The following is a 24,130-nucleotide window of genomic DNA, read 5'->3' on the forward strand; positions in this document are numbered from 1 at the left end:
TACGTCATCACGTACGAATCCGTCAGACTTCGGTTTGATCGTGTGTAAGCAAGTCCGTTCATTCGGAAAGGCCGTCGTAAAGTCCGTCGAAAAGTCCGCCAGACAAAGTCTGCCGTAAAGTCCGCTCGTGTGTACGCGGCATTAGAGTGGAGACTGCGAGCCAGGCCTTCTTGTCCAACATCAGTGCCTGACCTTGTGGACAGCCTTCCCAGAAGAGTTGAAGCTGTTATAGCTGCAAAGGGTGGGCCAACTTAATATTAACCCTACGGACTGAGACTGGGATGCCTTTGAAGTTCATGTGCACGTAGAGGCAGGTGTCCCAATATTAATGACAATATAGTGTATATACCACAGTTTGTAGACTCTATAATTTTCACACAAGCCACTTAATAAGCACTTATTTTTTTTTTTACCAAAGACATATAGCAGAAGACATTTTGACCTACATTTAGGAAGAACTTTGATTTTATTGAATATGTTTTATAACAGAGAAAATAAAATATTGTTTTTTTTTTTCAAAATATATGATCTGTTTTTATTTATATAATAAAAAAAAAAAAAAAAAAAATCCAGTGGTGATCAAATGCCACCAAAAGAAAGCTCTATCTGTGTAAAAAAAATTATATAAATTTCATTTTAGTACATTGTTGCATGACCGTGCAATTGCCAGTTAAAGTAGCACAGTGCTGAATAGCAAAAAATGCCCTGGTCATGAAGGGGGTAAAACCATCCGGAGGTCAAGTGGTTAAATATGTATTTTCTCTATATGATACAGTGCTTTCAAATAGCTTATCTTCCTGATGAGAACATATCTGGGAGAAAGTTTCCGTGACACCACTATATGAGAACCTCTACGGTTTATTTCTGGAAAGTTCTGTTTGTATTACATATATTGACAGTGCCTCATTCATTTTATGAATGGAAGTTTTTATATTGATTCTTGTAATAAAACATTTGATTCTAAAGATTGTGGTATATGTTCTTTGGCAACATTAAATTCCCACTCCCCTATCCACTGTACTTTAAACCACTTCACGCAAATCGCCGTAGCCGTACGTCGGTACTTTGACGCTAAATACTGTTGTTTTTTTTTTTAATGACATTTACATTTTTTTTTCTTATTGCATTTTAGTCTTTTTGACCCCAGATCTCACATTTAAGAGGTCCTGTCATGCTTTTTTTTCTTTTACAAGGTTTGCATTCCTTGCAATAGGAATAAAAGTGACCCAATTTAAAAAAAGAGTGTAAAAATTATAAAATAAAAAGAACTGAAAAGAATAAAATTATTTTTTTTAAAGTGCCCCGTCCCGCCGAGCTCGCGCGCAGAAGCGAATGCATACGTAAGACGCGCCCGCATATGAACATGGTGTTCAAACCACACATGTGAGGTATCACTGCAATCGTCAGAGCGAGAGCAATAATTCTATCACTAGACCTCCTCTGTAACGCAAAACTGGTAACCTGTGGAAATTTTTAAATGTCGCCAATGGAGATTTTTAAGTGCCAACGTTTGTCGCCATTCCACGAGCGGGCGCAATTTTGAAGCATGAGATGTTGGGTATCAATTTACTCGGTGTAACATTATCTTTCACAATATAGAAAAAAAAATTGGGCTAACTTTACTGTTGTCTTATTTTTTTAACTCAAAAAAGTGTATTTTTTCCCAAAAAAAGTGCTTGTAAGACCGCTGCGCAAATATGATGTGACAAAGTATTGCAATGAAATGACTGCCATTTTATTCTCTATGGTGAAAAAAATATATATAATGTTTGGGGGTTCTAAGTAATTGCCTAGCAAAAAAATAAATAACAGATTTTAACTTGTAAACAAGTGTCAAAAAGAGGCTCGGTCCTTAAGTGGTTAAACAAAGGAATGTTTGCCTCATCTCTACACCCTACTGTGAGATCTCTGATGTAGAACAAGGTTTGATTTCTGTGTAAAACATTTCTCACACTTAGGGCAGGAATATGGCTTCTTCCCCATGTGAAGCCTCTGATGTATCTGAAGATTGCACTTTTGTAAAAAACATTTTCCACATTCAGGACAAGAATACGGCTTCTCGCCTATGTGAATCTTCTGATGCGTAAAAAGAGAGGAAGCCCATGAAAAACATTTCCTGCACTTAGGGCAAGAATATGGCTTCTCCCCTGTGTGAGATCTCTGGTGTAAAATAAGGTATGATTTCTGTGAAAAACATTTTCCACACTCAGGGCAAGGATACGGTTTCTCCCCTGTGTGAGATCTTTGATGTCTAACAAGTAATGATTTCAATAAAAAATATTTCCCACACTCAGAACAAGAATACGGCTTCTCACTTTTGTGACTCTTTTGATGCAAGGAAAGTGAAAACCGCCATAAAAAACATTTCCCGCACTCAGGGCAAGAATATCGCTTCTCCCCTGTATGAAATCTCTGATGTATAACAAGTAGTGATTTCTGGGAAAAACATTTTCCACATTCAGGGCAGGAATGTGGCTTCTCCCCTGTGTGAGATCTTTGATGTATAATAAGATGTGGTTTCTGTGAAAAACATTTCCCACACTCAGGGCAGGAATACGGCTTTTCCCCTGTATGAGATCTCTGATGTATAATAAACTGTGATTTCCATGTAAAACATTTCCCACATTTAGGGCAAGAATGTGGTTTCTCCCCTGTATGCAATCTCAGATGTCCTTCAAGGCCTGCTTTCTGGGAAAAACATTTCACACACTCGGAGCAGGAATACGGCTTCTCCCCAGTGTGAGATCTCTGATGTTTAACAAGCCTTGATTTATGTTTAAAACATTTCCCACATTCAGGGCAGGAATTTGGCTTCTCGCCTGTGTGAGATCTGTGATGTATGACAAGTTCTGACTTATAAAGGAAACATTTCCCGCACTCAGAACAAGAATAGGGCTTCCCCCCAGTGTGAGATCTCTGATGTCTAACAAGTTTTGATTTCTGTGGAAAACATTTCCCACATTCAGGGCAGGAAAATGGCTTCTCTCCCTTGTGCAATCTCTGATGTCCATCAAGGCTTGTTTTCTGTGTAAAACATTTCCCGCACTCAGGACAGGAATACGGCTTCTCCCCCGTGTGAGATCTCTGATGTCTAACAAGTTTTGATTTCTGCATAAAACATTTCCCACAGTCAGGGCAGGAATTTAGCTTCTTGCCTGTGTGAGATCTGCAATGTATGACAAGTTCTGATTTATAAAGGAAACTTTTCCCGCACTCAGAACAGGAATGATGCCTCCCACCTGAGTGCAATCTCTGATGTCCATCAAGGCTTGTTTTATGTGCAAAACATTTCCCGCACTCGGGACAGGAATACGGCTTCTCCCCCGTGTGAGATCTCTGATGTATAACAAGTTTTGATTTCTGTGCAAAACATTTCCCACATTCAGAGCAAGAATTTAGCTTCTTCTCTGTGTGTGATCTGCAATGTTTGACAAGTTCTGATTTATGAAGAAAACATTTCCCGCACTCAGAACAGGAATGAAGCTTCTCATCCGCGTGAGATCTCTGATGTACAGTAAGACTTAATTCAGAGAAAAAACTTTCCCCACATTCAGGAGAGGAACATTTCTCCTCCCCTTGAATTCCGGCACCATCTCTCACAGTATGAGATTGCTCAGAGTCAGAGGGATTTGATGGTCCATCCACACTGTGAAGTCCACTATTCATAGCTGAGCTCATTGTCTTTTCTCCTGTACAATCTCCTGGGATGTCCTCATCTTCTATTTTGCAGCTTAGAGATAAAGTCAGATGATCCTTTGAGGGTTTCTTGATGTCGTATCCTGGCAAAATATAAAAACATAATCAACAGTTGCGAGAGGGTTTATTCACCTAAATCATGCGTGTCCAACCTGTGGCCCTCAAGCTGTTGCATAACTCTAAGTCCCATGAGGCATTGCAAGCATGACTCTCAAAGGTAGAGGCATGATGAGACTTGCAGTTTCAAAACAGGTTGGACACAAATTACCTAAATCAAAATTCCATCTGGATCAGGTAGATTTGAGTGAGTAGATGTTCCAACCATCTGTGACTTCACCTCTTCAGTAAAAGGGGCTTTGTTCCTCCTCCCAGATCACTTCTACATTTACACAAACACATACAGCGCTGGTAAAAAATGTGCTATACCATGAATATCCTAAATATAAAGTGCTCTATGCAGTACTGATATGCTTAAATCCATAAATGACATGGGTAGTGGGTATTAATATACTGATATACTTAAATGCATAAATGACATGGGTAATGGATATTAATATACACTGGGTGCAATATACAAATCAACTACTAGTTCTCCATAACCTCATACAGTACATAAAGTGCAAATTACAATGGGTCCGCAATCGGTATTATCCAATTGCTAGTGAAATAGTAAATATATTTTAAGTGCTAACAAAGTAAATATAGTGCTAATAAATAGTCCCAAATAAATACCAGCTGGGCTACTAGACAGGGCTCTCATTAGCAGTCTCACTAGAAGCAGACAACATCTCTTTAGCATGCGCTGTCAATCAATCACCATAGATGTTGTGCAGTGATGTCTCTAATATGGGAGCCGATATAAAAGTTCATGCAGATAGGTCATATACTTGTGGATGTTGACCCCAAAAGGAAAAGAAAGGCAATATGGTGAAATAACGTAAAACTGGGAAATCACTTGCGCATCACAGCGCTACTCACAGAATCCCCGGTTGCAATCAGGCATATCAGAATACTTCCGCGATCGCCGCTTGCAGCGTGCGTTCCACGGAAACAGGAAATGAGTCACTGGTTAGGCGTGAGCCGGATGTTTCGTCTACGCGTTTCGCCCCTCCCCCAGGGCGTCATCAAAGACTTCTAGTGAGACTGCTAATGAGAGCCCTGTCTAGTAGCCCAGCTGGTATTTATTTGGGACTATTTATTAGCACTATATTTACTTTGTTAGCACTTAAAATATTTTTACTATTTCACTAGCAATTGGATAATACCGATTGCGGACCCATTGTAATTTGCACTTTATGTATGAGGTTATGGAGAACTAGTAGTTGATTTGTATATTGCACCCAGTGTATATTAATATCCATTACCCATGTCATTTATGGATTTAAGCATATCAGTATATTAATACCCACTACCCATTTCATTTATGGATTCAAGCATATCAGTATTGCATAGAGCGCTTTATATTTAGGATATTCATGGTATAGCACATTTTTTTACCAGCGCTGTATGTGTTTGTTTTATAATTTTCAAGTACTAGTACTTTTTTACAGCAGCGGTAACATATCTATTATTTTGTTTATTGTCGCTAGCGCTGCTCTATTCACATATTTTCTCTACATTTACACAGCCTTGTCAGAATAGCAGGAGCCAACGGGGACTGGGAAGTGCATGCTCTTCACACAACCACAAGCCTAGGCACTGGGTTAAAGAATCTCTGATAATCAAGAGGTTCCAAGTTCAGACTTGTAGAACCTTCAGCATAGAACAAGTGACCATAGGCCTAGGCTTCTGGTGCTAAGAACTGTGCTGCCCCACTTTTATATAATTTTCTGTGTTGTATTGAATCATCAGGTTATTTTTGTTTGGTAGTATGCTGACCTGATCTAAAGGTAGTTTTGGACCACTACAACTTGTTTACTATATGATTTTGGTTTCTCCTTGAATCCTCCCCTCGTGTTTAATGCTAGTTAGTTCAGTCCTAGCTAGATCAATCTAATTTATTTCATGATCCCCCAGTCAGTGTTAGTACTTTGTGGAGACAGGGATTGAGAAAGTCATTGTCTTCTTACCAGTCCTTTTTTTCCCTCAGTGAATAGGTACAGGTACTCCTCCCTTTCAGGTCACCCCTTGTCTCCGCCCCCTACCCACCCATAAGCACCATTCTTCGGTTCCACCCCCTACCCAACTCTCAGTAGTGCCCCTTTTACAAAACCAAAAATAATTTTTTGGTGCTAAGCAGATTGTATATAATTTGCAAATAAAAGGCAGTAAGGTAGGTCCCCTGCAGCCAGCAAAAAAGAGCCCCCCCCGAGCAAAAACAGATCCCTCCCAAAAACAGCAGACCCCCTCAGCAAAAATAGATCGCTCTAGCAACAATAGAACCCTCCCGGCAAATATAGCTCTCCCAGGAACAATAAATCCACCCTAGCAACAATAGATCTCCCAGTGGCCAGCAACAATAGACCCTTCCCTCAACAGTAGATCTCGGCAATCAACAATTGACCCCCAGCAACAAGAGATCCCCCACCGGCAGCAACAGATCCCCCAGCACCCAGCATCAATAGACCCTCCAGCACACCCAGAACTCCTTGTTTTACATTCAGTGGTGGAGATCCCGGAACTGTATTTCCCTGCGTTCTCACTGACAAAAAAAAAAACTCCTGCTTCTTACACTTCAAATAGCAGGAAAAACATCCTCTGTACTGCAATTAGCTGAAGTAAAATTGTGTTGGGCTCGGGGGGCGGCAGACGGACCTGACCACGGCACCACCCCACCCCTCGCTCCAGCCCGTACCGCATTTACACACAACCCCCTCCCCCTTGTCCGGCTCACTTAACCCTTCAGGTGTACATGTCTCAGTCACACAGATCCAATACCCAATGGGTGACAGCAGAATCGGGTGTCCAGGCACAGCCTCCGAGATCGTCCCCTCGGAGCAGCGCTGATTTGAGAGGAGGAGGAGGCGGCAGGGCTGAGAGCCCTGTGTTCCTGGAGATCGTCGACTGCATCACGGCGGCCATTGGGATTTCTTCTCCTTTATGGAAACAGTATTCTCTGATGGCAGTGGCCTTTTTCAGCAGGATAATGTGCCCTGCCACACTGCAAAAATGGTTCAAGAATGGTTTGAGGAACACAAATTTGCGGTGTTGCCTTGGCCACCAACCTCTAAATCCAATTGGGGCATTTGTGAAAAACAGCTCTGATCCATGGAGGCCCCATCACACAACTTACAGGACTTAAAAGATCTGCTACTGATGGCTTGGTGCCAGATACCACCGTATACCTTCAGAGGTCTAGTGGAGTCCATGGCTTGACGGGTCAGAGCTATTTTGGAGGCAAAGAGGGACCTACTTAATATTGAGTGGAAGGTCACAAAGTCATGGCTGATCAGTGTACAGTATGTCTGCTCAAAGAAGAGGGACTAACCTACGAAAGGCACACTCTACATAAATCATGTCTGAGTACATAAATTGTGTCTGCAGCAAATAGAAGGGGGTTTATCTGAGAGAAAAGAAAAAATAATGTGTAGGATTATATCAGTGACTATTATCAATTTATTATTGGCTGATAACCACTCATCTACCTCCCTACTCTGGACCAATCAGTGTGCAGTAACAGAGCAGAGATAACAGAAGAATATATTATGGCTCACCTGTGCTGATCTCTGTAGGAGTGTCCTCCTCTTTGAATGTCCTTGTCATTCCAGCCTCCTCCGTATATTGCTGATCATCCCTCACATACGTCTCTTCTACTTCACCCTCAACTTTCATGTTCATCAGATCTTCACCCTAAACCAACAGAATGGCAGAAAATATAATCTGTAAAATAGAAGTATTTATGATGTGAGATCACATATCATCCTGAAGAATCTACACATCGTCTCCACATGTCAGAGCCTTCAATCACATTATGTTCCCGTAGCACCCTCCTAGGTAGGTGCTAGGATTAGTGTATTATAGTTTTTGGTTGCGCTGCTTAACAGATAGATAGCTAGGTAAATTTATTCGCTGTCTTCTTAACAGAGATCGGTGATCGACTAGTGTAGTCTGCTCAGTATGCTCTGGTGCTGCTCATGCTGTCTTGAAGTTTCACACTGTCCTAGCAACTATGGAAAGTGCTGGATGGTAGGCAGAAACCATACAGATGGGAGTATAAATATTCATACAGCCCTGGCCAATTACAAGGAGAGGTGCCCCTAGGCATGCTGGGTGCCTGTATTTATGTTCAAGGATCACATGGGCTCTTGGTCATTCCTAGCAGAGGATTGCACCAGGCTGGGGGGGAGGGGCTGCCTCCCCTGGCTTTTGCGGCCATGTGGCCTTAGGTGGAAGACCTGAGGGCCTGAATTACTGACATGCAGCCTCAGGTGGATGACTTGAGGGCCTGAAGTCTGTGTGGCAACCCAGGTCCTACCATAGCTGACAGAGGGAGAATCTACAGTGCATCTGGCCTGGTATCACGGAGAGAGAAGGCTGCCGGTGGTTCCTTAGACTGATCCTTAGACAGTTATGCCCTCTTGTGCTCTAAGTCAGCTAAAGGCTCACACAAGGAAGAACGTTGGCTAGTGTTCTTAGAGCTTTGTCAAGAACTGTCCACTACTTTACAAAAGGGACATTGCTCTGTTCTGCAATCAGTGTGTTGCTGCTGTGAAGAAGTCTGTATCTGCCTTTGCAAGGACTTCAGTCAAGTTTCACTAGGAAAAGAATTTAGAGTCCACGGTGTGAATAGTTCAATTTTGAGTATCCTACTATATCCCTTACCCTATCCAAGTTCTCCAATAAAACAACAAAACAAACTCCCTAGACTAGTCATTGGAGACGAGTGGAAGTGTAGGTGTACACCTGGCTTTGTGAATCTACCTTGTGGCTGGCTGCGGGTCATTCCAGACCCTCAACTCCACCTACCTGATCATGTTGTGCGTAGGTGTGATCTGCCTGTGTGGAATCCCAGGAATACAGAGGACGGGAACATCTCTCTGGTGGGTTTATGTAGCTGGATGACTCCACCATGGTGTTCTGGTACAGATCTTCATGTCTTTTTAGAGACTCTGACTCTTCCATTACCCCATCATCATCATCCTCCTCTTTTATCTCTTCTTTAACATCAACCTCAGAATCTTTCATGTCTCCATTCTAAATGTAAAAAAAAAAAATTATACAAATTGTAACAATGCAGATAATGTACAGATCCTAATGATACTATCAGTGATTGTTCCTCATCTACCTGATCATTCTGTGCATAGTTGTGATCTTCCTGTGTGGAATCCCCACAATTCAGAGGACGGGGACATCTCTCTGGTGGGTTCTCATTACTGGATCTATCTGTAGAAAACACACACACTGACTGAATACATTGTTTCTATGTGTTTATCAGATATTGGAGGATCTAGGTCAGGGGTAGGCAACCTACGGCCCTCCAGTTGTTGCAGAACTACAAGTCCCATCATGCCTCTGGGAGTAATTGTAACTGCCAGCCTTGCAATACCTCATGGGAAATGTAGTTCCACAACAGCTGGAGGGCCAAAGGTTGCCTACCCCGGATCTAGGTGGATCCTCCATACTGCTCTCTCTTTTACAATAAAGTCTCCTTTTACCCGGTGATGTGAGGGGCGGCTGATTGTCCATCATGACGTCCTTGTAGAGATCCTTGTGTCCTTCTAAATACTCCCACTCCTCCATGGAGAAATAGACAGTGACATCCTGACACCTTATAGGAACCTGACACACACAATGATACAGTCACCATCCAGACACATCCCTTGTCTGTTACTGGATAATGTCCCAGAATTCCCAGCACCGCTCACCTCTCCTGTCAGCAGCTCCATCATCTTCTTGGTGACTTCTAGAATCTTCTCCATGTTGTGTCTCTCAGGTGTCAGGGAGTGAGGTGAAGGCACTGTGATGGTCATATGATCTCCAGACTTCACAGGACAAACACTCTATATTCAACAAACACAGTAATTCCATGTCACATTCCCAGAATCCTCCTCACCTCTCTGGTCAGGTTTGTGATTTATTAATAGAGATAAGAGTGATGTCATGTGATTTTCCAGAATCCTCACCTCTCCATTCAGCAGGTAGATGATCTCCAGGGTGAGGTTTAGTATCTTCTCAGTCATGTGACTTCGGTCCTCCTCCATCCTCATTGATGTGGTCATGTGATCTACGTAGGTTTCTCTGTAGAAAGAATTATCTGGATGGTATTGACCTTCCATGCAAGAGCTGATGCTGCTGGATTTTATTCTGACCAGAAGCAGGGACTATTAGGTAAGTGTTCCTGTGTTCTAATAGTTTAACAATGAACTGAACTAGTTTAACTGGTAAGGGACGTTGGTTACAAATGACAAGAAGAAGGCAACTGTACTAAATGCAATCTTCTCCTCAGTTTTTACAAAGTAAAAAGAGGGGTATAGTAAATGAGACTGTATCATTAGTAACGCATCACAGAAAGTAACCTTGTGGCTAACAGAAGCCGGTGTCCAAAAAAGACTAGAAAAGGTTAACACAAATAAATCATCAGGATGGCTTACACCCGAGGGTCCTCAAGGAACTCAGTCAGGTTATAGCCAGACCGCTATTCCTAATTTGTATGGACAGCATACTGACAGAAATGGTACCAGCTGATTGGCAAAAGGCCAGCGTGGTACCAATATTCAAAAAGGGGCAGAGATATATTTCTGGAAACTACAGGCCAGTCTAACATTGATAGTATGTAAACTATTGGGGGGGGGGGGGAGTTTAAGGGATTATATATCCAAGAATTTGCTCTTGAAAACAGTATCATTAGTAGTAATCAGCATGGGTTTACGATGCACTCCTAAACCCTGCGTATAATGCATTCCTGTACCCTGCACCCTGTAATTCTTACAAAAAAAAAAAATCGCTGATCGCCGCCATTACTAGTAAAAAAAAAAATTATTAATAAAAATGCCATAAAACTATCCCCTATTTAGCAAACACTATAACGTTTGTGCGAACCAATTAATAAACGCTTATTGCGATTTTTTTTTTACCAAAAATATGTAGAAGAATACGTATCGGTCTAAACTGAAGAAAAAAAATGGTTTTTTTATATATTTTTGGGGGATATTTATTATAGCAAAATGTAAAAAATAATGCGTTTTTTTCAAAATTGTCGCTCTTATTTTGTTTATAGCGCAAAAAATAAAAATCGCAGAGGCGATCAAATACCACCAAAAGAAAGCTCTATTTGTGGGAAAAAAAGGACGTCAATTTTGTTTGGGAGCCATGTCGCACGACCGCGCAATTGTCAGTTAAAGCGACGCAATGCCGAATCGCAAAAAACGCTCTGGTCAGGAAGGGGGTAAATCCTTCCGAGGCTAAAGTGGTTAATGAGGGTGGGGGTTATAAACCTCTTCACCCCATTATTGACTGATCTCAGACCCATCTTATATTAAAGGGAAGTTATTCTCCCCCTACCTGATTATTGGTGGATCTCAGAACTCTTTTATAGTGAGAGATGGTGTTATCCATCTTCTTCTCCAATTATTAACCAATCTCATGTCTCAGGCTAAATGACCCAGGGAGTGCTATATAGGCCTTCCAGGGACCAATATGGCTGTCCAAATCTCATGCTTTCCTTCCCAAGATGGCTGCCTGGAGCCCCAGTAGGGAACAATTTAGTCCTCTATGGGCTCTGGACAACCTGATGAGGCAACACAGCGTCCGCTTCAGGTCAGTAAACACAATTACAGCACTGCACCTGCCTATAGAGTTATCCACCTCCCCCCCATTATTGGTTGATCCGATTAACCAAGAGCTGGAAATCAAATATAGAAGCTGTACTTCTATTTTTTCTATATATCTGTACGAACCACTGATGTCACCGGAAATCCCCACCATCAGGGAAAGTAGTGACCTTACTGATCAGATATTACTGATCAGGGAACAAAACATCGAAATTTTGGGTCCATGGCCAGGAAACCCCCCAGACCTTAATTCCATTGAGAAATTTGGTCAATCCTCAAGAGGCAGGTGAACAAAAAAAACCCCACAGATTCTGACAAACTTCAAGCATTGATTATGCAAAAACAGGCAGCTATCCGTCAGGATGTAGCCCAGAAGTTGATTGACAGCATGCCAGGGGGAATTGCAGCGGTCTTGAAAAAGAAGGGTCAACACTGCAAATATTGACTCTGCATAAAATTGTCAATAATTGCTTGTAATTTTACTTCTGTATACCATAGTAACATCTAACAAAAAGATCTAAAAAAACACTGAAGCGGCAGACTTTGTGAAAATTAATATTCGCGTCATTCTCAAATCTTTTGGCCACGGCTGTAAAAAAAATACTCTGCACTTAGCCTACTACTTTTTGATTGATTTTTTTTTTTACTTTTGACCTAAGTCATATATTGGGCTATTGGCAGCAAGTGTTTAACCTATCAATATATACCCACTGTTCCTTGCCCATTCTCTGATTTACAAGTGCTGCCAGTGTATACTTTTTTGTCTGGATTTTTAGAGGGGCTCAAGCTTTTTTTTTTTTTGTGTGTGTGAGGTACCTCCTTAAAACCCACAGCAGACTCAAAGGGTCTGGTATAGATTTTGACAGGGGGAACTCTTTGCAAATTTTATGTTTATTTTGACAGATTTTGCTCCCATTGATATCAATAGGGTTTGGGTTTGGCATCTGAACATCTGCAAAGTTCACCAAACGGAACCCAGGACAGTTCATCTCATCTCTAGTTAGAAGGTGACACATCTCCACAATGAGGAAAAAGCTCTGGCTCTGTAAGTGGGGAAATATTCTGACCCTGAAGGGCTTAATCTAGGTTTCCACACTATATATGTGTGTATCATCATCTGCTGGAGATAAAAGATGTCACAGTGACTATGGAGGAAGAGGACGGACATGACGGGGGGGGGGTTACTGGGTATAAATAGAAAATAAGATCTTATTTCTGTGACCTCCTCCATGACCTTTCCCATCAAGACCAATAATACAAAGATCTGTCCCTCCCCTCACACCAGGGTGCTAGGTGTAATCCTAGACTCTGACCTGTGCTCTCAGCCCCAAATCCAATCACCGTCAAAAGATTATAGACTTCACCACCGTAACATCTCTAAAATCCGCCACTTTTAAGGGAGAAGTACAGCCTAAGCTTGTTTGGCTGTACTTCTTCTGTTGATCACAGGAGTGCAGTTCATTCTGCACACCTGTGACACGTTTTCAGCAGACAGCGGGCTGAAGCCAGCTGTCGGCTGACGTCACAGAGCCGTTGTTCTGTCGAGAAGTGCTCCCCCATCTAATAGTGCCCGGTATGCACGGTGCATACGCCGTACGGAACAGCACAACAGCTGATTTACCGATCAGCTGGGCTGACGTAACCAGGGAGCATGCGCACATCGTAGGAGGCGTCTCTCGATGGGAGATACCATTTCACAGGCAAAATTTAAACCTATACAAACAGTGGGGGAGACCGTAGTTCTCAGATTGTGCATCGCTGCTGCTGGAGGGCGGCTAGCGGTTGTGTTGAAGAGCTGGTTTTGTCTGTGTTACAACCCGCCCTTTCACACAGGCAAAACTGGCCGTTCAACAAAGCAAACCTGCCCTGCAACACAGACAGAACCGGACCATCAGCACACTGTAAAGCCACCCACAACAGTGAGCCACAATGTGAGAACTACGGTCTCCCCCCACTGTTTGTATAGGTTTCGATGGTGGCCGTGAAATGGTATCTCCCATCGAGAGATGCCTCCTACGATGTGCGCTTGCGCCCTGGTCACGTCACTCCAGCTGATTGGCAAATCAGCTGAAGTACGGCTCCATCCTGCGCATGTGCGGGCACTATTTGATGGGGGGGCACTTCTCAACAGAACACCGGTCCAAGCTTGGAAAAGATTTCAACTATATGGTCGGGATCCGCTCACATGCCTGGACCGGCACCTGGCCTCTCAGCAAGCCTGAGCCAACTGCTCCAACCCCTCCACAGCCTAGCGCTCCAGTGAGCGCGGAAGGGCAGAGCAGAGAGCTGGTGACTGACAGTCACCAGCTCTCTGCTCAGGGAGTGCTGAGAACTGATCGGCGATGTTAGATCGCTCGGTTCTCAGTGTTAGAGCTGGTAGGGGACAGATGCAGCATTGGACTTATACAGATAAGTATGATAACCAAAAAAAAAAAACATTCCCATACTATAAAACCACCAAACTACTTATTCACTCCCTTGTTATCTCTCGCCTTGACTATTGTAATTTTCTCCTCATAGGCCCACCACTACACAGGCCATCCCCTCTTTCATCTATCACGAATGCTGCTGCCAGGTTCATCCACCTTACCAGCCTCTCAATGTCCACCACTCCTTTCTGCCAAACCCTACACCCATTGCCCAATGAATAAAATTCAAAATACGAACAACATACAAAGCCACCCCCAACTCTGCCCCCAGCTCCATCACCAATCTTGTCTCCAAATATCACCCAAACCATCATCTCCGCTCCTCTAAAGACCTACTGCTCTCTACCTCCCTTGTTGCCTCCTCCCAATGCGGGTCTCTGGGGCTTTTCCAGAGCATCCCCCAACCTCTGGAACTCTCTACCTCAATCTGTCCGGCTATCTCCTACTCAGGCTGCTGTTAGGTGATACCTGAAAACTCAGCCTATCACACCTCCGCAGTTATAACCTTTCGTACCACTTGCCCCTCCCTATTAGATTATAAGCTCTTATGAAAAAGGCCCTCTTGTTTTTTATTGTATTGTAACTGTACTGTCTCCCTTTTATATGGTAAAGCACTGCGTAACCTGTTGGCGCTATATAAATACTGTATAATAAAAATAATAATACCTTTTCTGCTGCCAATTCCAGCAATGTCTCCTCTTTACTTCCTCCCAACTTTCCTCTCGCCTGGAACTTCCTGTTTATACCTGACATCCTATCTGAACCTGACATCACTTCCTGTCTGTATTCCATAGAGACTTCCTGTCTCAGTTTCCGTGAGATTACCACCCTGTGGATCTCAGAGGAACTGCAGCCCAGAGAAACGTTTCATACTGTGAAAACAACCTTGCATTGTGTATGTACCATTTATCCTAACGATGGATGCTAGAAAGATGAAGTTCGGGTTCACCACTACCATGGGTTTAAGCTAAATCCTGAGGGTTCAAGATTCATAAATCCCAATACATTTTTGCACAGATTTGCCTGGGACAATATTTTTAAACAATAATGTACTGCATAGGTTTTTAACAATAATCAGCGGGTTTAGAAGGGCCAGTAAAAGGTTCTGGATAGGCCAACCCTTTACTATATAAAGGAGGAGCATGGACAGCTACAGTGTGAGTAAATTGGAAGCTGTTGTGGAGAAAGCTGAAAAATATGTGAAAGGGCCATTTGGTGTACGTGTCCAAATATCAACAAATCACAATTTTTTCTGTGAACCCCATTAATACCTTCCTGTCCAGCCTATAGCAGAATGACAGCCAGGTGGGGGCTCTATTGTCCTGACTGGATGTCATAGGCCGTCCTTCAGAACAAGCCTTTGTGCATGCCCCCGAGGGTGCGCAGCGTGGCAATTGGTTGTGCAGTGTGTCGCCCGGACACACCGAATCGCCGATCATGGTAAAGAGCCTATGACGTAGGCTCTTTACCATGTGATCAAATGTGTCCAATCACAACACAAGGGGAGAGACTGTCAGTGCTCTCTGAAGACAGCAGTGGGCTTAGTCTTCATCCTTGCCCTGTGGAATCTCTATGGAAGTGTGTCAGTTGGGCAGGTCTGGGGCATAAAGTCAGTCAGGAGGACTGGGAGATAGATCAGCTAGGAGTGGCCGGTGACAGCCAAGTGGGCTAGCAGTTTCTGCAAGCAAGTGGAACTGGGATCAGTGGTCACAAGGGAAGCAGAAGGAGGAATGTCATGCTGTTTTTGCTCTCTGCACTACTTTGTCAAGGGATGGGCCTTTGCTTAGCTAACACAAAACTGTTGGCTCCCTCAAGAGTGAGCAGCAGGTGCTTTGCTGTTTGCACAGCAGGAAGGAAAAGTGGACCTTTTTGTAAATAGGGGGGAATTGTCCCTTTTTGTTCATAGTTCTGGACATTTTTCAAGTTGGGCATCCCATAATTACCTCCCCAATCCAAATTATCAACCCCTAAACCATCAAAAACAAGCCAAGGACTGGTACCTGCCTTAGAATGCATTAAGGAAATGCTGTGTGACTGGCTGTGCAGCAGTGGGGACCCGGGACACTAGCAACTGCTACGGGGTAGTGCTACATTATAGCAAAAGAGATAAACAAAAAACAACAACATGCAGTCCCACCAAAATTAATTTTAAACCTTATTTTTGGTGAGGTCTGTAAGAAAACACATTGGAGTCTACCCAAATTTCACACCAGATCCTTATCCCTTATAAGGGTCTAATCAGGATTTTAAGTGGGAACCCCACAAAAAAAAAACAATAAAAACACTGTGGGGTTCCCCAAATTCTTTACTAGACCTATAGCCAATTGCATCTGCCCTAAATATTGACATCATTTACATGAGGATTTGGGCCCTTAAGGTATCTTTATGTGTATGTGTCTGCTTCATGTTCTTTCACCTGAGTGAAGAAAGCAGTCTTGGCATGGCCTGGCATGGGCTCCACCCTGGACCTTTCCTAAGAGGCTGCACACTGATGGTGGGTCGGAAGAAGGGCAGAGTGGGGGCTGGAGGAGACAAGAACCCCTTTATGGAGTGTAATCCTCTCTACTACTGCCTCATCTGTCTACCTTCCCTGTCTGTGCTAGACCTGTGTGTGGGGAAGGATGCAACTGTCACTTGTTAACGGCTCACAGACTGTGAGGGCTCATTTGTGAGGTGGAATCCATCAGAATTAGACAGTCATGCGAGGTTGCAATTTTTTCTTTTGACAGGTCATCAGGATCATCATGCATTATGACCGATGAGGATCTGCCTTACTAGTTGCCGCGATTGACGATGGGTTTATATTGTGACGTTAGATAGACGTAGACATGACATAGATAGAGCTGGACAATCGATATTGGGCTTTGTAATGGCACGCAGAGCAGGACTATTTACGGTAGACAACAGAATGCTCTCCAGAGGGATATGAGTTTGAGGGCCCTGGATTGCTCTGGGAGAGCCTTACAGATGGCTTTGTGTTTGGCAATGAAGGGGAAGCTACCCATGAGGACCTGTGAGATTACAGAGAGGCTATGCTTGGTGGCAGGGGTCTCAGATCTTAAATCTGACCTTGAATATTTGCTAAGGAAAGAACAGCACCTGGAAAGGGCATACAGGCTGCTAGAACACAATCAGCAACATGCCCCAGAATTAGCAGTGGAAACTCTGGAGATTGCCGTCCCCAAATCTGAAGTGCTGACAACAGGACAGAGCTCTGCTAACCTCTTCCTATCATCGGTAACATCTTCTGGGTTCCACAGACAGGAGATAGTGAACCTCTATCCCCAGACACCAGTTCCAGATACTGGGGATTTAATAGACTTTTCTGCCGAGGGGGTACAACCCAGTGAGCCTCCAGCAGAAGAGCTGGCATCAGAGCATGGGAGTACGGTCTTCACCTGTGTACCCCAGGGGTGCTGGGCAGTTGGCCGAGATCCCCAACAGCATGACAGAGTGAGTCCAGCCACCCTGTCTTCTCTCCAGCAGCTGAAAGGACTCCAGGGAGAAGGGCCAGTCCACACGTCTTCCCAGCGACAGGTATGTTCTATGAGAGAGGCAGAGGTTGGCTGGGTGAGTAATGCTCTGTTCGGAACAAGTTGTTTGGGGTACTGTGTGGGTACAGGCATTGGGGCACTGGAACTACAAACTAACTTCGAAGTTAACCCATCTGAAGTCTCCTTCTGTGTTAGTCTCCTGCGGAAAGGGGAGATATGTGACGGGAATCACTTTTGGTGGGGGGGCCCGTGGAACCCAGCTTACCTTAGATGGGTCAGGAAACTCCTGGTTCAGCTCCCCAGCCCCCATTTATGTGTAAGTTACCCTGTGTCTATTAGGGGCACAGGGTGACCAAGAAGCCCAGTCTGGTCTGATCTAACCAGACTCAGTGCAACCACACTGAACTCAGCATTTCATTTTACCCCTGAACCAGCCAGATTGTCTACACCAGGGTTTCCCAACCTGTGGTATGCGTACCCCTGGGGGTACTTGCACCAAGGGCAGGGGTACGTCCAGTACTGTGTCTCCTGAGTCCCACCTACCACACACATACAGTCCCCGGCAGCTTGCTGTAGCATGGCACTGTGGTACCAATGGGGGAAGCAGTCCACCCCGTTCGCGTGGGGGGGGGGGTGTCAGGCCAGCGGCAGCTGCCAGGGTCCTGTAAATGTAATGGAGCCCATCGTGCTGCCCCCAAGATATTTCCCCACCCAGGGCTGACTGACCAGGGTCAGTAGGCGGCCCCAGGTCCTCCCCCTCTCCAGCATGCCTCGGATCTCCTGCCATGTGTGAAGAACCCATCCGGATGATGCCTGCTGCGGCTCCCTCTCCATTCTGCAATCCTGCACATAGCCAGCACACTGCAGACAGAAAAAAAGGCGAGTCCTGCCTGTCACTTTCACATTTCCCTGTCTGCTTAGGAACTACACATCATGCATGCCCACCTCTCAGTGCAGCCTCATCAGAGCTGCCTATCAGTTCCGCATATCACTGCCTCCTATCAGTGCCCATCAGTGTCGCCTATTAGTGCAGCCTCATCAGTGCCGCCTATCAGTGCCTTTCTCGAGATAGGGGTACTTAGGATTTATTTTAGACCTGCCGGGGTACTTCACCGTAAAATGTTGAGAAACACTGGTCTACACTATGTTTAGAACACTGATATTGGACATAGGAGTTCCCTCAAGTGTTCTTCCCACTGACAAAGTTGGCTGCATGCCCAGATTTTGTTTATAAGATTTGTTGAAATGTTTGAATGTACCTGTGCCTCATGTGATTGGATGCACAGTTTTCCTCCCAGAGATATATACTTGTGTCTGTTTTTCAATAAAGTCTTGTGCTTTTATTCACCCTACACTGAGTTACGGCTACTGACTGGGTGGGCTGAGGGATCTTGGATAGAGCTGGTACCAGGCAAGGGAAGCTTATAAAGCGGACATACTCCTCAGGAGTACAGGGGTCTGTCACATACATCATGGGACTTTTCTGTTAATAAAGCACTCCCACCACACCACAATCCACACCCCACAAAAAAAATCACCAAAAGAAAAAAAAAGCACTTGTTCAAAGATGTTTGTTTGTTTTTTTCTAAAGAGGGCTATCAGATTTCGATAAGCCCCCACCTGCAGATTCCCACATCTACCAGCCTGGGATCTGGATAAGAGACCCTTGTTCTACATGGGGACAGTGTGCTTTGCTAGGTGAGCCCCTGGGCAGGGTACCTTTCCCATATTGAGGAATTGTGGCCTGATATTGTTTGGAGGGGCTGCACATTTGCTGCACCACCCCTTTTGAGGCTCTGCCCCTGACCTTGATCCTTCTTTGGACCTTGATACTGCTCCCTACCCTGCATCCTGTACCCTACCTCATGTCTGATACCCTCGTTCCTGATTCCAGTTCTGTCCCCCTTCCTGATCCATCTCCCTGGTTGTTCCCTGCATCTCCTGCCTTACCCTGTTTAACTGTGTTTTCCCCTCCGCTGTATGTATTGTATTTTAGTTAGGTTGCTAGTTAGATATTCTGTCACTTGGATCACTTTTCACATATATTTTCCCTTTGGTCTTGTATTCTGTTTGCTGGTGTTGGATGGATTTTTGCTTCGTTTACCAATTGACTTCCGTAAGATTTACCCCCTTCATGACCAGACCATTTAACTTACTTTGTTACTTTAACTGACAGTTGCACAGTCATGCAACACTGTACCCACTGCCACTCATCCCACCCTCCCCCTCAACACTGCTACTTATCCAACTCTCCCTCCAGCACTAATGCGTGAGCAGTAGTGATGTGTAGTAATCTCTAGCAACCAGAGAGCAGTCATAATGTGCAGTAACCTCTAGCAACCAATCAGTGAGTGGTAGTGATGTGCAGTAACTTCTAGCAACCAATCAATGAGTTATAATGATGTGCAGTAGCCTATAGCAACCAATCAGCAATCAGAATTGATGTGTTGTAACCTCTAGCAACTAATCAATGAGTTGTAATGTGTGCTGTGACCTCTAGCAACTAATGAGTGAACGGTAATGATATGCTGTAACCTCTGGCAACCAATTGCAATCCTTTTTCAAACCATTTGGTTTGAGAAAGGAGCCAATAGGAGTTCTGAAACATGCTACCATTGCAACCAGCACCCCCCCCGGGTGTAATGTCATATCCTGCCCTGAGTTCCACTGTAGCTCTCCTCACATCCTGGAACACTGGATTTGATCTCCTCCCTGACAACAAGCTGTTTGCTGTCACAAGCGGCTTTTCCAGTGGATGGCTTCCATTCAATGTTGCATGGCTGCAGATAAACTCTTTGATTTTATATATCTGTAAGTTTGCATGGGGCTTTTAAATAGGAATAAACCCATTGATGCTGCACTTAGCTGGCGCCCCATGTGTTACTTTTATTTTTTTTAAAGAATTATACATTTTTAATATTTAGCTTTAACCACCTTAGTTCCGGAAGGTTTCACCTCTCTATGACCAGGCCATTTTTTGCGATACAGCACTGCATTACTTTAACTGACTATTGTGTAGTCGTGCGATGCTGTACCCAAATAAAATGTATGTTCTTTTTTTCCCCACAAATAGAGCTTTCTTTTGGTGGTATTTGATCACCTCTGCGATTTTTATTTTTTGTGCTATAAACAGAAAAAACAGTATTTTTTACTTTCTTTTGTTTTTTGAAGTTGTCGACACTCTCAGCTAGTACCACTTCCTCAGGGAGGGAGTTCCACATTTTACTGCTCTAACAGTAAGGAACCCATTCCTCAATCTAAGGTTAAACCTCCTTTCTTCTGACCTCAAATTATGGCTGCATGTCCTCCTCAGGGACCTTTGTTACTGGAGTCACCTTTGAATAACTGTAATCTATGTCATCAATCCTCATAGCGGAGGTCCTCCAGGTATCATCAGCAATCACCTAAATTGAGCTCTTGATGCTAACTTCTATATCATTAAAAAACAAATTGTAGAGCATTAGCCGAAAGTAGAGCTGCACGATTAATCGTATATAGGATTGCGATTTCGATTCACACACACCCCCCCCCCCGCGCGCGCTCTGCAAGCTGGATTAGCTCGATTTTCCGGATCTCCCAGTCGGAGGCACGGAACCAGCGTGGAACGCAAATGGCGCCGATATCGGAACTCACGTCAGCAACCGGAACTGACGTTAGTCAGCATAGAGCATAGTACCGGCCTGGACTGCGCAAGCAACACGCTGCTCGCTCCCAATGCTCGGGGCTGGTTATTTAATACAGCAAGGGGCGGATACTTTTCTCAAAGGGGCAGATGTATATATGGTTATAAAGACAGCAAGGGGCGGATGCTTTTCTCAAAGGGGCGGATGTATGGTTAACTATACATCCGCCCCTTTGAGAAAAGCATCCGCCCCTTTGAGAAAAGCATCCGCCCCTTGCTGTATTAAATGAATAACCAGCCCCGAGCATCGGGAGCGAGCGGCATGTTGATTGTGCATGCGCCGTCTACAGCTGATTTTTCTCTTTTAAATGTAACCATTTTAAAGAATCGTGAGAGAATCATGATCTGTATTCTAAGCAAAAGAATCGCGATTCTCATTTTTCCCAGAATCGTGCAGCTCTAGCCCAAAGACAGAACTCCAAGGCCCATCATCTAGAGAATGAGTAATTTATCACTACTCTCAGGACTCGTTTTTGTAACCAGTTTTAAATCCGTGTACATACAATTTAATTAACTCGAAAAGATTTTATTTTTTTATTAAAAGAAAAGTTTATGAGGTACAAAATCTAGATAAACTCTGTCCACTGGACTTCAACCATCCAATTTCTCACTTCCTTCTTCAAAGAATGATTTCTGGTTGGTCTAACAAGAACGGTCTTTCATAAATCTACATCTGATGTCACTTATTATTCTTTTATCACAGACAATTTCTGTATAGAGTCCCTTACCATTCCCTCAAATACCTTACATACTATTAGTGTTAGGCTGACTGGTCTGTAGTTTTCTTCTATACATCTCCATATCCCCTAGGGCAGTGCCAAGCTCCCCATGCCCTTTGACAATGTCTTGCCTTTTAGTATTAAAAATGGACTAAATTGATTTCAAAGATTCTGCAATAATTGACTTCAATAGGGTTCAGATTCAAAACTTAGGAGCAAGGAACCCAGGAATGTTCGACCACTCCCTGCACCCCTCTGTGAGATCTCTGATGTTTAACAAGGTCTGATCTCTGTGTAAAACTTTTTCCGCACTTGGAGCAGGAATATGGTTTCTCCCCAGTGTGAGATCTCTGATGTAAAACAAGTTTTGATTTCCATGCAAAACATTTGCCACACTCACAGCAGGAATACGGCTTCTCCACTGTGTGAGATCTCTGATGTATAGCAAGGTCTGATTTGAGTAGAAAACATTTACTGCACTCAGGGCAAAAATATGGCTTCTCCAATGTGTGCAATCTCTGATGTCTAACAAGAACTGACTTCAGTGAAAAACATTTCCTGCACTCAGGGCAGGAATACGGCTTCTCACCTGTGTGAGATCTCTGATGTCTAACAAGATTTGATTTCAGTGAAAAACATTTCCCGCACTCAGGACAGGAATACAGCTTCTCCCCTGTGTGAGATACCTGATGTCTATCAAGAAGTTTTTTCCATGTAAAACATTTCCCACATTCAGCACAGGAATACGGCTTCTCCCCTGTGTGAGATCTCTGATGAGTAAAAAGGTCTGATTTCTGTGCAAAACATTTCCCACACTCGAGGCAGGAATACGGCTTCTCCCCTGTGTAAATCCTCTGATGTACAACAAGGATTGATTTATGTAAAAAACATTTCCCGCATTCAGGGCAGAGATAGGGCCTCTCCCCTGTGTGAGATCTTTGATGTCTAACAAGATGTGATTTCCGTGTAAAACATTTCCCACATTCAGAGCAGGAGTTTTGTTTCTTGCCTTTGTGAGATTTGCAATGTATGACAAGTTCTGATTTATGAAGGAAACATTTCCCGCACTCAGAACAGGAATGAAGCTTCTCACCAATGTGAGATCTCTGATGTACAGTAAAACTTAATTCAGAGACAAAACTTTCCCCGCATCCAGGACAGGAACATTTCTCCTCCCCCTGAATTCTGGCACCATCCCTCACAGTACGAGGTTGCTCAGAGTCAGAAGGATTTGATGGTCTATCCACACTGTGAAATCCTTCATCCATAGCTGAGCCCATTTTCTTTTCTCCTGCATCTCTTGTGATGTCCCCATCTTCCATTTTACAACCTCGAGATAAAGTGAGACGATCTCTTGAGGGTTCCTTGATGACGTGTCCTGGACAAATATAAAAATACGATCAATAGATACAAGAATATCGGTTCACTTAAATCAAGATTCTATCTGGATCAGGTAGATTTCAGTATCTATGGATGTCCCAACTAGCTGCAACTTCCCCTCTTCAGTCTTTGGTCCTTTGTTCCTCCTCCCAGATCACTTCTACATTTACACAACCTTGTCAGAAGAGCAGGAACCAATGGGGACTGGGAGGTGCATGCTCTTTACACAACCTAGAGCCTAGGCACTGGGTCAAGAGATCTTTGATAAACAAGAGGTTTAACGTTCAGCCTTGAAGAACCTTTAGCATCAAACAAGTGACCACAGATAAAGGCATCTCTCTGGTGGGTTCTCATTACTGGATCCATCTGTAGGAAACACACACACTGACTGAATACATTGTTTCTATGTGTTTATCAGATGATGGGGGATCTAGGTGGACCCTCCGTACTGCTCTCTCCTTTACAATAAAGTCTCCTCTTACCCGGTGATGTGAGGGGAGGCTGATTGTCCATCATGATGTCCTTGTAGAGATCCTTGTGTCCTTCTAAATACTCCCACTCCTCCATGGAGAAATAGAGAGTGACATCCTGACACCTTATAGGAACCTGACACACACAATGATACAGTCACCATCCAGACACATCCCTTGTCTGTTAGTGGATAATGTCCCAGAATTCCTGGCACCGCTCACCTCTCCTGTCAGCAGCTCCATCATCTTCTTGGTGATTTCTAGAATCTTCTCCATGTTGTGTCTCTCAGGTCTCAGGGAGTGAGCTGGAGGCACCGTGATGGTCAGATGATCTCCAGATTTCAGAGGAGGAAATTGCTATTTAAAAAAATAGTAATATCATGTCACATTCCCAGAATCCTCCTCACCTCTCTGTTCAAGTCTGTGTTTTATTAATATCGATGAGAGTGATATCATGTGGTCTCTTAGAATCCTCACCTCTCCAGTCAGCAGGTAGATGATCTCCAGGGTGAGGTTTAGTATCTTCTCAGTCATGTGACTCCAGTCTTCCT

The 24,130-nt window shown here is 43.9% G+C and overlaps 2 protein-coding genes across 2 annotated transcripts; both read right to left on the bottom strand.

The window, feature by feature from the left end:
* Positions 1-137: 137 nt before the first annotated feature.
* On the bottom strand, positions 138-14,612 carry LOC141121545 (uncharacterized). Its single transcript, XM_073611169.1, has 8 exons — positions 14,501-14,612; positions 9,759-9,873; positions 9,501-9,635; positions 9,291-9,414; positions 8,921-9,018; positions 8,602-8,829; positions 7,350-7,485; positions 138-3,779 (listed from the first exon to the last, which is right to left on the bottom strand). The coding sequence occupies exons 2-8, from the start codon at positions 9,852-9,854 to the stop codon at positions 1,888-1,890; spliced, it is 2,709 nt and encodes a 902-aa protein (XP_073467270.1). The 5' UTR covers positions 9,855-9,873; positions 14,501-14,612; the 3' UTR covers positions 138-1,887.
* Positions 14,613-21,616: 7,004 nt separating this feature from the next.
* LOC141121562 (uncharacterized) lies at positions 21,617-23,549 on the bottom strand. Its single transcript, XM_073611195.1, has one exon. The coding sequence runs from the start codon at positions 23,049-23,051 to the stop codon at positions 21,939-21,941; it is 1,113 nt and encodes a 370-aa protein (XP_073467296.1). The 5' UTR covers positions 23,052-23,549; the 3' UTR covers positions 21,617-21,938.
* Between the last annotated feature and the right edge of the window lie 581 nt (positions 23,550-24,130).

The sequence above is a fragment of the Aquarana catesbeiana genome, unplaced genomic scaffold (assembly GCF_042186555.1).
Source record: "Aquarana catesbeiana isolate 2022-GZ unplaced genomic scaffold, ASM4218655v1 unanchor225, whole genome shotgun sequence".
Lineage (NCBI taxonomy): Eukaryota > Metazoa > Chordata > Amphibia > Anura > Ranidae > Aquarana > Aquarana catesbeiana.